This window comes from Polypterus senegalus, chromosome 2 (assembly GCF_016835505.1).
Source record: "Polypterus senegalus isolate Bchr_013 chromosome 2, ASM1683550v1, whole genome shotgun sequence".
Taxonomy (NCBI): domain Eukaryota; kingdom Metazoa; phylum Chordata; class Cladistia; order Polypteriformes; family Polypteridae; genus Polypterus; species Polypterus senegalus.
The window spans coordinates 228,599,664-228,618,887 of NC_053155.1; the positions used below are offsets into that span (position 1 = coordinate 228,599,664).

Consider the following 19,224-nt stretch of genomic DNA (forward strand, 5'->3'; position numbering starts at 1 on the left):
ATATATTATTATTATTATAATAGTATACATATATACTGTTAAGTAAAACATGAAGTGCTATACAAAATGAATGATTCTGTAATCTACAACATAACCTTCAAATAAAACAAAAGAGGTATGCTTAAAAAGTGAGACAAAAATAATCATATTTAACTGTAAAGCTATTTTGCATGCTATTTCATTGTTTTAATTGGCTTTCATGCCTTAACAAAATAGTTTAAAATGCTTGGGTTCACAAATTTCTGCACGTGCTTGTAGATCAGGTAAATATATTTTTGTGGAACTTTTTCTATTTATGATGCTAAAACCAGCCAGGCATTCTACAGTTTGAATCTTTTTAGCAGACTGGAAGAGGGTGTGACCCACATCCCAACCATCGAAACAGGTAGAATGCATGTTTTCATGTCATGAAGGCACAACACGTGAAACATCCAATGATTACACTCAAATCTCTTGTGCTGAAACACAAATTATGTTTTCTTGTTTTTTTTTTCTCGTTTTTTTTAAGAATTGCATTAAAAGCCTTTTTAAAAGACAGCCAATTCCAAAAAACCCTGCACAACAGAAAGACTCATTGTAAAATCACAGGTGCACTTGGATCAACAGTTCTCCTTATGCTCTGTTTGAAGTTTTTTTTTTTTGTGAAATTAAAAAAGCAAAGATTTAGTAAAAAGATATATCATTACTAATGTAAGTGGTAGAAAAATAGTTAAAAATAAATTAAAATTTGCTCCAAGCACAGTGGTGTTTCAATGACAGTCAGGAGAAATTTAGAGTATTTCCTGTAAGTCTGAGATTAAATAACTTGTGTTAACCTAGTCACAAGCATTTCTGAGTGTATGAATATGAATGTGTCAGACTACAAAATGCATATTTTTACAGAAAGAAATGAGTAATTTAAAGCAAAACAAAAATGCCTATAAAATATGAACCGTCATAGTCTGTTGAGTGAGTAGTACAGGTACACAAAATTGGTTAGTATTAACTTGTCCTATTTACAAACACTTCAACAATGACAGACTCAACAAGTGTCCACTAACTGTGTTAATAGCACAATTTTTTTTTCAATTTTATATGTCCATGTTCTTCAACTGTGTCAAGTAATATAGTCCCAGAATAGCTCAACAACAATCACATCACAATATCTCAATATCTGAATATATTATTTAGCCACTATATTAAAAAAAAAGAAAAGAAAAAAAAAAACTCTTTAGCCTTCTGTTCTTCAGAAATGAAGATCACATATACTTGAAAGTGAGTTTTACAAGTATTTTGTAAGGTTTTACTGTATGCTCAAGTCAAGGATCCAATACCATCGGTGGTGTCAACATAATGTAGAATTGTATATACTTGCTGAATATAAGCACTGGTCTACAGGCCTACTAAGTACATTAACTCTATTGAACAGCAGTAGCAGGAGTCGACATCAAAAGCCTACATGACTTTCAACATCTGCCTACAGTATATGATCACCTGGAGACTTCTTATAGCTGGTGCTCCTTTGGGCTATCAGTCCCAGAAACCTGTTTATATGATTTCAAGTTAGCCAGCGGAATGTCTGTCATATGATTGCCACTGTTGAAATGGCCTTCCGCACTTCCAAACTGCTTTCGGTCCCCAAACTGGTTCCTGGTGCCATCTTCTTTCCAGTTTCTTGTCAATGTATGTCCATTCACTAATTTATCCTTGGCCCATTCCTTTTGGTTGGCAAAGGTGGAGAGTGGGGACTTGGGATGCTGGTAGGATCCTAGCCCAGGAGGCATCCAACAGTTGTCAGAGTGTCCAAGAACTAAACACTCTTGGGTACACATCTCTGTGGCTTCAGCTAGTCCCCTAGGTCCAAGTGGGCCATCTAAAAAACAGAGTTAAAAACAAAAACAGGAAATGAATTAAAACTTGCTCATGTTGTGCTTAAGCAGAGTGAATTATTTGGGCAGGAAGAGTATTAAATGCAAGTTTCATAATAATACCAACACTGCATTTTATTATTTTTTTAATGAAATTAGACACTTTGTTGTTTGCCATACAAACGTCAAGACAATTTTTTTCTGTCCTAAAGCAAATAACAATCAGCTACAAACACTCCATAAAAGACAATAAAAAGCAGGAAGGCAAATATGTACAGAATCAAAAATGAGAATAAAATATAATTTCTTTTCCTTATTCCTTTAATTGCAGATGAAACATTTCCTTTGAAATTGGTGTAAGCAGCTTATCAGTGAAAAAGAACATATCTGTTATAAAGCTGATACACATCAGGAGCAGCAAAGGTCACAAAGAATAAGGCGATTCCTCATGTAAAGCACAGGAGATTTAGATGTAGGTGGAAGTTCTTTAATGCCAGAAGCCTAGAGTTTCATGGCTCAATGCACTCGAAAGGTCAATAATGTTAACAAATATCTTAACAAGGCCAGTCAAATACAGAGCCACTCACCACTTTTACATTTAAAACAGGTTGAAGAGGACGTTTGAAGAGAATATCTATTTTATGGTCTTTATTTTTCAAACTTAATGGAGTTGGTTTCTGTTTAACCCACTATTGCTCTTCTCTCATGCCTGATGATTTACCGTATTGCCTGTGTGTTAATTTGAGTGAAATTCCTTTTCTTCTTTGAGGCATTTTGAAAGATGGCCATTAACATTATGGCAACAGCAATTCAGAGAAATTCAGTTTTATCTGTCCATACCAACTGCTCATATGTTCTGCTCCTTGGATTTTTTTCTCTGACACATAGTAGATGATGATAAATACAGCAGGCCAGCGCTTCTCATCCTTTAATTGCATAGCTGTACTGTACTTTGACATGTCTAATTATTTTGAGTCATCTCCTCATGTTATTTCCATATGAACTTGGCCTCCTGTTGCTTCAGTTATAGGCGCTGACTTGACAAGTGGTTATTGATTAAATGTTTGTTCGGCATGCACATGGGTCTGTTTTTTTCTACTTTACCTCAAAAGTACATAAATGAAAAACAAAAAAGACAATACTGTATAGTTAAGACAAAAGATTAGACAATATCTTGTTCTTTGCATTATTCACGGTTTACTGAGCTCATATGGGCTCTCCATCTTTACAGCTATTTGAGTGCCCCTTGATTGGTGGCACAGCAGTTACTACATGGTGTTCCCAGTTGCTGTCTGTGTGCATATTATCAGTATTTATTTGTAGATTTTCTTCAGCTGCTCTGGTTTTCCTTCCACATGCCAAAGGGGTGCATGTTAGTTGATAATTTTAAACTGTTCCAGTTTTAGTGCTGGTGTGTGTGTGAGTTTACTAGTGATCGACTAGTACCCTGTAATGGATTCTCCTTGCTTTGGACTTGTTGTCCTGTCACCCCAAATTGGATCAAAAAGGCTTGAAAATATTACATTATTTGTGCATTATAGCAGGGCATCTTAGAGATATAATGGTTAGCACTGCTAAGTGACAGAGAGCTAAGTTTGATTACTGGCCAGGTCACTGACTTTTTAGAGAATTCAAATTTCACCATAAGATTCAAAAGAAGAGCAATACAATCAGAAATACTGTTCTTTACCTTTTCATAGACATACTAGACCGCATCAGAATGATGCAGCTTCAAAAGTGTCCCTTATTTTTTTCTGCCAAATCAAAAAGGCATACTAGAAATCTGAATGAACATTGTGACAGGTGGCAGAGTGATGCAGTGCCACCTCACAGCTAAAGTGTCCTGGGTACAATAGTGTCTTACGGCCTGTGTGCAGTTTGCACATTTAACTCTGTTCATATGTGTTTTTTTATCTACTCCATACTTTTGCATAAACATTCTAAAGACTATACTTGTTAAATTAATTGGTATCTGTAACATGGCACAACATTTTAAGCGAGTTTGAGTATGTAAATGGATCTATCTTGAAGTGGATTGGAATCCCATGAAGATTTGGTTTCTGTTTTATACACAATAGTTTACAAATAAGCTCTTTTCTCCCCATATACCTGAAATGGAAATCTGTATATTTGTGTACACTGTGGCCACTTTATATACCACAAATATTCTCCTACTTCAAATACCAAATGTGTCTGCTGCTCAACATATTTAACAAGAAGATATGATCAAAAGGTTTAGGTATTGCTCAACCCAACAACTTGATGAATAAGATATGTGAAATTATTGACAAACACTGTATAGTTCCAGCATTTCGGACCATTTTCCTTCCTAAAATTTTTTTGCACTACAGTCTATAGGGTTTACAGGGCTAATGGTGATAAACAAAAGACATCAGTCAGTGGCAGAGGTATCAGTAAAATGGCCAGCCAAAAAACAGAAAAGTCACAGGTACATCTGCAAAAGCTGCATACAACAGAGGTGTGCACAAGGGCAAATCTGAACGATAACACATCAAACTTTGAGGAGCATGGGTAACAGCAACAGAAAATTCCCCATTGTTTCACTTCTGTTAACTAAGAACAGGATGAAGAAGCTACAGTTGGAATGTTATCATTGTAAATGTACAAGTGAAAACTGGAAAATGTTGTCTGGTTTGATGAATCTCGATTGTTGGTGTAACATTGCAAATGGTAGGTGGAATGTGTTAATAGGGAAAAGGTAGAGATTATTTTTAAATTGGGATTGAGAGAAGAAGCATAAATCACAAAAAAAAGCAAAGGTGAAAATTGTGAACCTTTTCTATTTGTCGTCACAGAAAAATCACTTAACAGACAAAATACTGCTGCACAAGTTCTGAAACCAAAAAGACTGTAATTATATTGACACTCTCAACAGTTTTTAGCTATCCACCCAGTCTCAGATGATCAGGAAGTGCGTGTTGAAACCATTGGACTCCAGTTGCCCTGCATAGCAATCTAGAAAAGTTCCAAAAGAAACAAAATGGCTTCAAAATAAGATGTTAAACCAATTTTAAAAAATGCCTTTAGCCTTAAATATAAATTCTCTATATTTTAACACCACCCCCCAAATGACTCAAAGGACATTACACTATGCACAAAATTCACTAAAAACACTAAATCAATCCAAATAATATTATTTTCAATGATTCTATGTAGTTTGTAGTCCCTTAAACGTATCCTAATAATGACAGTTAACAAAACGCCAAATAGACATCCAGGTAAACAACACTGAAAGGCTGCAATGACTTCAGTATCAGACTCAATAACATGTTTATTGGGAAATTGTGAATTAAATACCCAGAATACCTGGAAAATTTGAATGAAAAGCATAATAATGTTGAAAATCTTAAAAACCAAATGAAGAAAAAACACTAAATTATCCACATGTAATATACATAAATGCTTAGTACATACTAATAAAATTTTACCAAACTTAGTTTTGTAAATTATACAATGACCCTAAAACACAAAAACTCAAATAACAGCTCACTCAATTAGGTTATTATTCCAATTGAAAACACAAGTTAGTTGGAACAAAAACCTGCAGCCATGTGGGGTCCCCTGGGATTGAGTTTGAGAACAACTGCTGTGTTCAAGTTGACTTTCACCAGCAGGCTATTGAGCTTTGTAACAAAGAATGGATTCTTTCAAAATGGTTCCACAACCATGACAGTAATATCCTGGGGCAGCCTTAGGGGTGTGTGGGGCCTAGGGCTGAAGAACCCCACGTGCGGCCAGTTACGTCAAACACTGTTACCAGTATGTGTGGACTGTATAAAAGTGCACGCAAATTGAATAAAAATAATGTTAACATACACTGGATTTTCTCATTACAGTATTCAGCTAATTTTTTGCAAGATAACATGCAGACTTTATCAAAATATAACTGGAGAATATAACTTGACAAATACGCTCGAATGGGACATGCAGACCTCAAAAGCGGGGCCCCCCCCAGGTGCGGGGCCTGGGACAGTCACCTTACATGCCACCCCCAAGCATCACTCTTGGTAATGTCTGGTTACTCCAATGGCCTACAATGTATCCAGATCTAAATCCAGTACAGCCCTACACTTTAGAATGTTCACACTATAAACGTGTGTCCAAAAAATACACAATACTATCAAATCAGCCTGGAGTAGAACCTCTTATGAATATTTCCAATGTCTTGTTAAGTTGCTCTGTGAGCAAAATTGGAATCTACCCAGTACTAGATAGTCGTAGTTAATAAAGTATACTCTGAGTGTATATTGACAGGCTTGGTCTTGCTTAGAGATGCTGATTTCATATGACATTAAAAGTAACTTCATACAGAAAAAGTAATTCTGATTATGGGGAAGGCAGGATGCTAGACATTGAATTTGGAAGTTATGGTGTTTGATGCAAGACAACTAAAATGAAATTGTCGTATCATAATGCACTGGAAGAATACCAAGGGCTGTCACTTAAAGGTTTATTTGTTATGAACATTTGGGTTAACTCACTTGGTTATGGCATTTCACATATAATACGTTCTGTTGGTTATAAGGTGTTTAGAATATATGCTTCTGTGCTTCTAATCTAGAAATATACTTAACTATTTACAAGATGAATTGATATTCAAATCTATAGGGAATCTCCACAAAAACTGCTTGACTTAATATGTGCCTCTCAGTGGCAGCAAGCTGGAATATCTTCAGCCGGAATAAACTGAAGTAATTATTTTAAAACTGTTATGAAGTCTACCCATGTACCATGATATAGTGTACTTTAATTTCAGTGAGTAAAAAGCATAAGAAGATTCACACACTAATATTATTTTGATCTGTGACTGCTTAGAAGAGAGGGATTAAGTTACTGCCTCAGTAGGTGATGAGGAAAAAATAAAATAAATTGCTGGAAGGCCATGGCAAAATCATTAGTGCTAACAACAGGGGGTTATTTTGTACCTTTGATGTAATGAATTTATTTGCTTTGAAAATTTAACAGTTTTGCATCTTTTAATACATGGTTAGTGGTTAAAAACCTGTTTCCAGTAAATACATTTTATTTAGTATTATTTGTCATCACCAACCATGCCTTTCATATGGCTTTAAAATGTTTTGACCTTGAAGGAGTAATTGAGTATTTGTGATTGTGCATTTTCTTATTAGGACTGTCAACTGATTACATGTTTGTACGTCTCTTTGAAATGTATGGGGTGTTTATGATTTTTGAGAAATTCTCTGTGGTGTTTAGAGTCGAGGGAATTGTACAATTAGTTACACAATACTCTGTTCTGCGGGATCAATAAAAGGAATGTAGAGAGCAGAACTGCTAGTCACCCAAACTCTACAATGATCTATTTTATCTGCTAATGTTACACATGCCCAAACACTCTTCAGAACTCTGCACATTTAAGCCAAGGCAGACCCAAAATCAGATCTTTGTCAGGTTTTGCTAAAGCCACTGAAACATTTGTCTCACTGTGGTGCACTAGTGCCTTAGGAGGAGCTGGGTGAAATGACTTATGAAATCTTGTCATTGGACACGAGGTAAACTGGAATTTCTCTTTTTTTCTTTTTATCTGCCAGCTGTTCTTCCCTAATACTGTACATTCAAACATTTTGCTTTAAGTAATAATTTGCCTCAAGCCTCATTATCTTTAAACAATCTGTACATTTTGACTCTGTTCTTTAATATATATCTATTTACATTCATATTACATAGTGTTGCCGTGACCAGCATTACAGTTTGAGATTTTATTGAAAAATGTGCAGATAATTATGCTATACTTTAACTGTGTGCAATGCTCTAGACTTGTCCAAGTTAGTTGGCTATATAACAGCACCTGAACCAAACAGAATTAATATTCTTTCATTCTGTATTCGTTTAATATGGTTTGTGTGCTTTCTCAGGTATAGATAATACAGTACTTCTGCCATTGTAACTCTCGTATTTTCATGACATCCTTGAAGCCATTGGCAACAACAGTTTATTACAAAAAAGGTAGTCTGCCAGAATATAAACCCTTCTTGCAAGGAGGCATTACTCATACAAGATAGCAGATCAAGTTAGATTATAGATCAATAGTATGAATGATTTCATAGACATGCTAGATCAAATTATGCACAGTACTAGTTATTTTATTAAATATTTTTCATGGTTCATACCACCATTTTGACAATGTGTTATTTTTAACAATGTAAAGCATCATTGTTCTTAATGAAACAAGCAGATCCACTGCATTATGTTTTATGTTTGGCCTGACTAACTTGGTAGCTGAGAAGAATCTAGTATAACTTTTGTTGGTATGTTTTGCAATGGCCAAAGTTATGCCTACTTTTTACAGATAGTTATTATTATTACTATTTGCCAGTATCATTGTATTTTACTTTCCCTTTTCATTGTATGAAAACTTTAATGCCTTACAATAACCAGGCAAACAGCACTTCCTGCATCTCCATCAACCCACTGCAATCTCTGCTGCTGTAAATTGTATCTTATGCATGATCAACAATTAGGCTATAACTGTTTGGTAGAAAAGACATTAAAAAATACCTTACTCATAGATATATCATGTTCAAGAAAGAACAAGTAGTTTTATTATATGATGCTCACATGGTATGGAAACAAAGAAAATAGAAAAGCTCCCATGCCATTAGTTTATCTTTATATAAACGTTGACCTTGGGTTAAATACAAATACGTTTTTCCTGTTATTTATAAACATTTCTCATTCATTTTCCATAGAAATGTCTTGCCAAGCTTCATGTCTACCTACCATTAACTTGTTGTCAGTTTGCTAAAATTAAAGAAAGCTGCTAGTATGACTCCAAAGATGGTTGTCATCTTTCAGACTCCATTCAGAATCCCACAGCTACTCCACATAGAACGGAATTCATGTCCCAGACACATGTTAGTTAGGATTAAAGCCCAAAAATAACAAAATGAGTACCATTCCAACAACATATTCACACATTCTAATTGAACATGAATTTTCAATAACCAAAAATACCATCATTGTACTGTATGCTGTAACTGTACTTGCTTAATGGATAATCAAGAAGGCCATTAGCCATCTTTCATCAAATCCAAACCTTGATATCCATTTTGAAGACTTCCTTTAAAAGTCTGCCTTTTTTCTGGACTGCCAAATAGGGTGCAATAATAATTACAACTTGCAGTCCTCCTCCTCCTCACATATCCAGTCTGGTGAGTAGTGTTGATCGGCAAAATTCGCCAAAGTGTTTTATGCAGTGAGTATACTGTGCTAGCCTGGAAAGTTCCTTACAGTTGGCTTAGACAAGTGGCTGGCTTAGAGATGTAGCAGCCAATATTGTATTGGTCAGACGTCACCCCCTCCACGCCCCCCATGAGTATAAAACACAGATTCTAGTGGTGGGCTACAAATGAGCAGAATACTTACAAACACATTTAAACACAAAATGTGCATGCAGAAGGAAACTGGTATTTTGTCTTTGTATTTGTTTCTTAAAGGTAATGTCTTTTTGTATGGACCTGTATGTCATACGTGAGCTTAACTCTTTAATAATATTATACATAGTGCTGTACATTTGATGCAAACATTAAGGAGGGAAGAATTTATTTGCTGTAATATTGTGCTTATTTGGTAGCAAGCACAAGTGTCGGGGGGAAAAATAACAAACTGCATTTCAGTTCAAGAGAGGTGAGTACTTGCTATTAAATCTGAGGGGAGCAAACCTTAGTGAATCAAAGTTTCTGGTCTGCCATTGTCTGCAACAAATATTACTGTTCTGATATTTCATTTTATTATTATTTATTTTTATCTCAGGGACAATGGTGGCACAGTAGTTAGAGCTGCTGTCTCACAACTCAGGTGACATTTTTGCCACAAGAATTTATCCAGCATAGTTGTCAGACATTTCAATAGCCATTAGGGATGCTTATGAGACCACTGTACCATCATAATCCAGTCAAAATGGTTCACTTTCTCTTTTACTATTGACTTTAATGCTTTTCACTGAGAGTTTTCAAACATTTCTGTGATTTTTCAGAACTTGAGGCAAAGCCAATCCACTGAATTATCCCAAGGTGGCATTAACAGACAAAAGGACCTACTTGAAAGCCCTCCTTTGCTACACATTCTAAAAATGAATTTAAAAAAGAGGTAAATATATTGTAAAGAACTAAAGTAATTATTAATAGATAAGTGAATATCAAAAATGTACAGTATCCAATATTACAATATATGGTGCAGCACAGTGGTGCAGCAGTTAATAATCCCAGAGTCACAAGTTTTAATCCTGGCCAAGGCATTCTATTTGTATATATGGCATGTACTCCTCGTGTTTAAGCAGTTTTTTGTACTCTGGTTTTCTTCCTACACGCTAAAGACACGTGTTCATTTCCAACTCTAACTCACTCCTGTATATGTGAGTACGGCTGCGCCCTGCACTGTTAGTTCACACCTTACACCCAGTGTTGCCAGAAAAGGACGTCTAACTGAGCTAGAGGGTTTGAAAATTTTTCCATGTTGCATATTGTTTTATTGAAGATAAATTCTGTAAAATCACTTATACTTCCCTTGTAATTTCCAATACACCATTTAATGGATAAGGGCAGTTTTGAAAAGGCTTTTCTTTTATGAAACATGTTTTCCTTTCCTGACTCTCTGACTAGTTTTTTATAAATACAGATGGAGATTAAAGGCATTGTAAGTGGCCAGACTGCTGTGAAAGAAAATCAGGAAAAAATATTAACGTGGTTCTTCACAAATATTCAAAATGAAGATGGTAAAAAGAAAATATATTTGAGATTCGATTCTGGTTGTAAAGAAGTCAAACAATTAGAATTGATCCCTCAGGAACAGAACACACATTTTTTTTATAATTCCTAACGATTTTTCTAAGTATATAAATATTTGTCTGTAGGCAGTCAAATGAGTTATCAAATAATATATAACTGACTTGTAAAGATGATAATAATAAGAAAAAAATAGCAACTACAGGCATATTCTTCCAAACTGGTTAATTATTAAGTATACTACCTTTACCTGAATGATGTATGAAAGACTCAATGGTCACTGTGGCTGTATCGTGCAGCTCTTTGCACCTTGCACATTAACCTGCTTCATCCAAAAGGAGGGACAATTTTGTTCTTTTTAAAACTTTATATTGTGAATCAGCATGCATTCCAATTATGTAGTCTTGTCATTTAACTTCTCTACTGGTGACTGAGATTCAAAAACAGTTTAAAGATTTAGTATCACAGGTCTGTAACAACTGTCTGTTATTGACCCTGCCTGAGTGAATGTGAGTGTACTGGAGAATATGCTCCACCAAAACTGGTGCCTTGTCAAAGGTTGGTAACCGATGTTGTTGGAACATGACCCACAATTCTGAACTAGATTAACTAGGTTTGAAAATGAATTGATGGATGGATTTAATTGATAATGCTGTTGATTTACAGTTAGAAATATCCTTATAATTAAAAATGGAATGGTGGCACAGTAGTTAATGTTTTTACCTAAAAGCTGCAGAAGACTTTGTTAGAATAACTGTCCCATTCCTCTGTCTATGAAGTCTGCACATTCTCCCAGTGTCTGTATGGGTTTTTATCTGGGCACTTTGAAGATTCTCATATATTCCAAAGACTTATATATTAGATGAATTGGTAAACAATTCAATATGAGCAAGTGTATGTGTGTTATTGTGTCCTGGGATCAGCTGGGAAGTCCTACTCCATGAAGTGCTTTGAGAAGCTGGTGCTAGAACACATGAAGGACATGAACCCCGACAGTCTGGACCCCCTCCGGTTTGCCTACCGTTGCAACATTCTTGCTTATTTCTAACTTTGATGCAGTTTGGGAGTACATACAACATAGCAGCTTTATAAATGTTTTTTGATGGCAGCACTTTGACTTTACTTTGTTCTGGTAGTTGAGATTTCAAAGACTTTTTCACTTACAGTTTATGAGAGTTGTTTAAAATATTTATTGGATATAGCATGAATAAATTAAATCAGTAATGTACTAATTCAGTTATAAATGGTGACACAATGCTTCTGTTAAAACACTGAAAAATGCAAATTGAATTAGATGTGAGCATATAATCTAACTCAATTTTAATTCAATTGAACTTTTCTTCTGAAACTTTGCCAGCTATATTTAACACCTTGATGTGTTATGAATTTAGACATAATTTTGTGCATCTGGTGCAGCTATATTTCAGTAATGTTCCGATAAAAATAAATTATCGAGTAGTATTTCTCTTCTTTGTTATTATGATATTGTTATGAATACAGCTGCCATCACTGTCTTCAAGTATGTTAAGTTTGCCTGTTAGCAGAGTTAGTGTAAGAGTGAATTAACTCATAGTTTCTTGTTAATGACAAAAAGATTGCATAAAAATGTGAGGCAACTAAAGCATTTTTTTAACACAATCCCTTCATTTCAGGGGCTCAAAAGTAATTGGATAATTGACTCAAAGGCTATTTCATGGGTAGGTGTGGGCAAGTCCGTCGTTATGTCATTATCAATTAAGCAGATAAAAGGCCTGGAGTTGATTTGAGGTGTGGTGCTTGCATGTGGAAGATTTTGCTGTGAACAGACAACATGCGGTCAAAGGAGCTCTCCATGCAGATGAAAGAAGCCATCCTTAAGCTGCGAAAACAGAAACAACCCATCCGAGAAATTGCTACAATATTACGAGAGGCAAAATCTACAGTTTGGTACATCCTGAGAAAGAAAGCAAGCACTGGTGAACTCAGCAATGCAAAAAGACCTGGACGTCCAAGGAAGACAACAGTGGTGGATGATCGTAGAATCATTTCCTTGGTGAAGAGAAACTTCTTCACAACAGCCAACCAAGTAAACAACACTCTCCAGGGGGTAGGCGTATTGATATCCAAGTCTACCATAAAGAGAAGACTGCATGAAAGTAAATACAGAGGGTGCACTGCAAGGTGCAAGCCACTCATAAGCCTCAAGAATAGAAAGGCTAGATTGGACTTTGCTAAAGAACGTCTAAAAAAGCCAGCACAGTTCTGTAAAATCATTCTTTGGACAGATGAAACCAAAATCAACCTCTACCAGAATGATGGCAAGAAAAAAGTATGGAGAAGGCGTGGAACAGCTCATTATCTAAAGCATACCACATCATCTGTAAAACATAGTGGAAGCAGTGTGATGGCTTCAGCGTGCATGACTGCCAGTGGCACTGGGACACTAGTGTTTATTGATGATGTGCAGCCGAATTAATTCTGAGGTGTTCAGAGACATACTGTCTGCTCAAAGCCAGTTAAATGCAGTCAAATTGATTGGGCGGCGTTTCATGATAAAGATGGACAATGACCAAAAACATACAGCCAAAGCAACCCAGGAGTTTATTAAAGCAAAGAAGTGGAAAATTATTGAGTGGCCAAGTCAGTCACCTGATCTTAACCCAATTAAGCATGCATTTCACTTGTTGAAGACTAAATTTCAGACAGAAAGGCTCACAAACAAACAGCAACTGAAAGCCGCTGCAGTAAAGGCCTGTCAGAGCATTAAAAAGGAGGAAACCCAGAATCTGGTGATGTCCATGAGTTCAAGACTTCAGGCTGTCATTGCCAGCAAAGGGTTTACAACCAAGTATTAGAAATTAACATTTTATTTCCAGTTATTTAATTTGTCCAATTACTTTTGAGCCCCTGAAATAAAGGGATTGTGTTAAAAAAATGCTTTAGTTGCTTCACGATTTTATGCAATCATTTTGTTCAACCCACTGAATTAAAGCTGAAAGTCTGCACTTCAACTGCATCTGTGTTGTTTCATTTAAAATTCATTGTGGTAATGTACAGAACCAAAATTAGAAAAAAAGTTGTGTCTGTCCAAATATTTATGGACCTAACTCTATACCTTTATATATACTGCTCAAAAAAAAAAAATAAAGGAACATTTTATTTTAATCAGAGTATAGCATCAAGTCAATGAAACTTCTGGGCTATTGATCTGGTCAGTTAAATAGCAGAGGGGGTTGTTAATCAGTTTCAGCTGCTTTGGTGTTAATGAAATTAACAACAGGTGCACTAGAGGGGCAACAATGAGACAACCCCAAAACAGACAGGTGGAGGCCACTGACATTTTATCCTCCTCATCTTTTCTGACTTTTCTCACTAGTTTTGCATTTGGCTACGGTCAGTGTCACTACTGGTAGCATGAGGTGATACCTGGGCCTTACAGGGGTTGTACAAGTAGTAGATATATAGATATATATTTTTTCATTTTGTATTTTTTGAGCTGCTTACTCCATTATAGGGTTATTGGGGGCTACTATCAAGTGCAAGACAGCAGCCAGCCTATAATGGGATGCCAGTTCATTACAGGGGCACACCTAAATATATATGATCATCATTATCTACCCAAAGCAGAATTGGTAAGTCAACCTAAAATACATGTTTTTGAGATGTAAGAGGAAATAAGACTGTTAAAAGAAACCGACATGAAGGGGAGAACATACTGTTATGTTTCAGCTGTTCCCTGATTCATGTAAGTGGTCACATTTTTGTCATTCTGTTGATTTAGAATGATTTTTTAATGTACATTTTGTTGTATTGTTTTATTTAAATATTTCTATTTATGTTCCTTCAATATATTCATTGGGTTTTATGGGTGGAACTACAAGATGCTAGGTCAGCGTGATCTCACTGCTGAGGGATGACCCTCAGTCTTTATATTCTGCTTGACAAGATAGTTCTTTTAGAGTGTGGAGTTGCATCATCTTGTGTGAACTGTTTAGATTTTTTTGGTGCTTGTTTTTGTAGTCTTACTTTGGATTAAAGATTGGATTTGTTTTTTGCCCTGGGATGCCTTATTTTTTCATATTACTTGCATTGCCATATTATTTGTTTTTTTTATTTGAATAATTCTTAAATCATAATTATTAAATCATTACTTTTGCTTTTGTCTTTCCAATCCAGGGGTTTAACACGCATTTTTGAGCAAGTGTTTTGGAACTTTTACAGTCTGAGCCCCATGTTGGGCCTTTGCAGACCTTGTAGCCTGTATTATGAGTTTGTGTCCAGACTGCCTGGGGTGAGTGACATTGTGGTCCAAGTGTTTGTGTTATTTATAATAACCCATTTAATCATTTAGTCATGCAGTTTCACAATAAATGCAAGGTTTTTTTGGAACTCATGCAATCACCTTACAGTCGTATTTTACTGCAGTCAACCTCTGAATCCCATCTTTTTGCTACAATCTAAACTTTTTTTTTTTTTTTAACATTTTCAAAACACTGTCCAATTTCAAATGTACTTTTCTAGATTAGATAGGGAAGTAATTTTTAATGGAATTTTCACCTCTCAGTTAAACTACTTAGACTCTCTGCTTTGCAACTGCAAGTATTAACTGGTTTCGGATGTTGTCCTCAAAGCCTTGAACTGGATTAAATGCTATGTGCATTACTTTACTGTTTAACTGGCTGTACAACACTGGTTTCCTGTCTGATATCAAGCAAACTCTAAAAACTATTACAGTTTGATATGAAGCCTTAAAAACGCTGTTGCTGAAGAAAAGCTGTTTGTGCAAACATTCCAGAAGACTTGTCTATGATTCTCACATTGTATAATCCGATCCATCCATCCATCCATTTTCTAACCCGCTGAATCCGAATACAGGGTCACGGGGGTCTGCTGGAGCCAATCCCAGCCAACACAGGGCAGGAACCATTCCTGGGCAGGGTGCCAACTATAATCCCACTAGATAGTGAAAATCTAATGCTTGGTTTTTTTTTTTAAATGTTTCCACATCTTATGACACTTTGACAAATAACAGTTGAGCTTTGTAGTTCGTAGTCTCTGAAACATTCTTCCAAAACTGTTCATGATATTCTGTCTTTATTTGGTCTGTTGTGTTTATACCTCTAGTTTTTATACAGTGAAGAGAGTAAAATTTGTGCAATAGATGTGAACGCTGTTACAATGTCTGAAAATGGCTGAGTGTTCAGGGACACGGACCAATTCCTGCAAAAATGATTTATGCTTTAAAATGTGCAAACTTTAAGCCTTGAATTTCTCATACTAAAGAACTGAAACAATTAATTGTGTTTATTTGTGGCATTTCTCATGTACCATTAATAAAGGCAAAAGAAGACAATGTTGACACTCTGTACCATGTGTCCCCTGGTAATATATGCATGTTCTAGTTTCTTCTTGATATCCTTAGTGTTTCTCTGTGTCAACCACAGGTCTGTAAAGAAATGAGATAAATAATTACATGTGAAATTAAGGCCTGAATGCAGAAAAATGCCAAAATTGAAGCTGTGTCCTTAGACATCAGGAAAGAAAAAAAAAAGGACAAGGTAACCAGTTCAACTCCATGAGCACAGTTTTTAGTATATAGTGGCAGTTTTGAAAATAGACCTTTACTGGCTCCATGAACCATTGCACCAAAAATAATTAATAACACGAGAAAAGCACATACTTGATTAAAATGCTGAACTCAAAATGAGCTTTGCAGCAGCATATTTTGTAAATTAATGACTTTTCAGGGCATTCTGGATAAGGGGAAGCAGGTTGCTCAGTATAAGTGTTTTAATTGGTTTAGCAAGGCAGCTGCTGTTTAAATTGTCGTACAATTGTTTGAAGTCTTATTTTGGGCTGCCTACTATACTCATCTGTGTGTGCAATGAGGCATTCTATTCTACCACAGCCTTACTGGATGTAGTCTTTAGTTACTGTATGTAGACTATAGCAATTTTATTAAAAGAGCTGCCTGGTAAAAGGTTTAAAGCACTTTTGGGTATAATCTGTACAATTTTATGCTCAGTTTATATTAATTTCAATTAAAACATAGAGTAAAAATGTTTCACATATTAGAAGGGGTCTGTGATAGTGGCATCTCATAATGGAAAGCAGAAACGATAAAGTGGAACAAGCAGAGTTTATTAGAAAGAGAGAGAGAGAGAGAGAGAGAGACAGAGTGAAAATCTGGGAGGCCACTGACAACACTTTTAACAGGATGCAAGAGTGAAGACAAACATATTATGTTAAGGATGTTTGATCCTAACCCAGCCATGTGTGTTTCTCTGTGCCAGTACCCAAGCCCATAGTAATGGGAATTGTTACGTCAGGAAGAGCATCCACTGTAAAGTTTTGCCAGATCAATATGTGGACAACAATACAGATTTTCATAGTGTATTAGTCGAGGTCTGGGTTAACAATGGCTGCCAGCATTATTGTTAGCCAACAGGGTGCTGGTGGAAATTGGGCTACTGTTGACCGAAGAAGAAGAGTGGTAAGGCGTGTCCTGAGAAAGGGGGAGAAGAGGAAGGTAAAGAGAGTGGAAGTGAGGGTCGGAACTTGGATGCTGGCAGTATGAGTGGTAAAGGGATAGGTAAAGAGTTAGCTGATGTGATGGAGAAAAAGAAGGCTGATATATTGTGTGTACAAGAGACCAGATGGGAGGAGAGTTTGTCTAAGTGTATTGGAGGCGAGTTCAAATTGTTCTACCATTGTGTGGATGGCAGGAGAAATGGGGTAGGGATTATCCTGAAGCAACGGTATGTTAAGAGTGTTTTTGTGAAGAAGAAGGAAACCATGGTAGAGACTGCATTGCACAATTAAAGTAAAGCACTCTGGCATCCACAAAAAACTTACTAGTTGTCCTGCGTAGGTCCTTCAAGTGTTGCTACAATATATATGCACAGATAATGTATACAGTATGTGTATGTATGTGTATATATATATATATATAAAATATATTTTTTAAATTGTCATTTATTCATACTGTACATGATATAAAATGAATTAAGGAGGTACAATAAACACAATCCTTTAGCAAGCAGTTCTTCTTTTTAATTCCCAGCCCCTTATGATAATTTATTGCAGAACTGCTTCAGGGGTCAATTTTCAGAAACAAAACAGAAAATGAAGTCCCAGCACACCATGCTGATAAAGTGACATATTTGATGAAGTAAGCTGCAAAACACTCCTCATTGTTTGCTTCTGAGTACCCTGCAGCTAAGGAATGTACCCACTACAAAAAGCTGGCACATTCTTTGTGTTTACCAAATTGCACTAGAGACATACCACTCATCTGTTTTTATCTCCCAGTGTGTGTTTGTAGAAAAAATAAATTTGCAGTTAGAGATCTAGGTTATTGTTTATTAAATCAAATACTGGTAGAGTAAAGAGACATCCAGAATGAAAAGTAGCATTTATTTATTTTTAAAATTTAAGTTATTTGTCATTTTGAAAGCCATTTATATTATTTTACAGGCAACAAATCAGTGAAGGCAATTTATTGTTCTTGCATGTTTAGTCAATCCATTTTCTAGTCACAGTTTTAGGGAGCTTTTGTCTAATGTTTCTCTTACAAAACACTGAGAACTGTGTTATATTATGGTTACTTGACCCTAGTGGTTCAATCACCTCTACACCCTCAGTTCTATCCTGATCCTTACAAAATACTAAATCCAGACAGGCTTCACCCCACATTGGTGCTTTAACATACTGTGTAAATAAAAACATTCACTGATTAATTCTAAAAACTTCTACTCTTGTGTTCAGCTATTTGCAAGGAAATCCCAGTTAATATTCAGATCGTTTAAGTTCCCCATGACTATAATATCCCCCCTTATAGTTGCCTTTTTAATATTATTAAAAAGATGTGTATTGAAATTACTGTCTGCATTGGGTGGTCTATAACACACTCCTAAAATAAGACCTTGATTCCCAGTGCTTTCCATGCGAAGCCACATGTCCTCACTAAGATGGGGCTTATTGTACAACTGAAGAGGGCTAAATGTTTAAATTCTATTTGACATAAACAGCAACTCCACCTCCTTTTTAGTTCTGTCTATCCTTCCTAAAAAATGTGTATCCCCTCAATGATATACTCATCCCCATCTTTTTTTATTTAGCCAGGTTCTAGTTATTGCAGTAATATCATAATTATGCTCCTTTATGTACAACTGTAACTCACTTTTTTTTTTGATACTTCTAGCATTAAGGCAAGCTATTTTTAACATGTTACTTATTTTGGTTTTACATTTGAACATTGGGTTAGAATTTACATTACTATGCAATTTTAGTTTTACACATCTGTGTAGAATTTGCACAATTGTCTAATATTTGCATGCATTTTCTGCCAAATTCCAAAGATGTGTGTGATAAGTTCATTCATAATGGATCCAGCACTAATAAAGGTGTACCTGGTATCCTTTCCAAGGTACACTCATAACTTATACACCCCAAGTAGTTTAACGAAAGGATGTAATGAATATTTACTTCCCAAAACTTCACCTATACTACACAATGTACATCTGTTGTGCTAGTGGTGACATTATGAAGCCTACATGTTTTGTCCTTTAATGGGCACATCTCAGCACTTGTTTTGGTTTTGAACAAGGGTCAATGAATCAGACCACAAATTTTTA

The 19,224-nt window shown here is 35.7% G+C and overlaps 1 protein-coding gene across 3 annotated transcripts in view; it reads right to left on the minus strand.

The window, feature by feature from the left end:
* Positions 1-629: 629 nt before the first annotated feature.
* The window catches only part of LOC120523744 (protocadherin-9), an 878,443-nt gene continuing 859,848 nt past the window's right edge, over positions 630-19,224 (minus strand). For all 3 annotated transcript variants that reach the window (XM_039745318.1, XM_039745319.1, XM_039745317.1), the window contains one exon: positions 630-1,852. In XM_039745318.1, the coding sequence (XP_039601252.1) occupies positions 1,485-1,852 (368 nt within the window). In that variant the 3' untranslated portion in view covers positions 630-1,484. The remainder of the gene's footprint in view (positions 1,853-19,224) is intronic.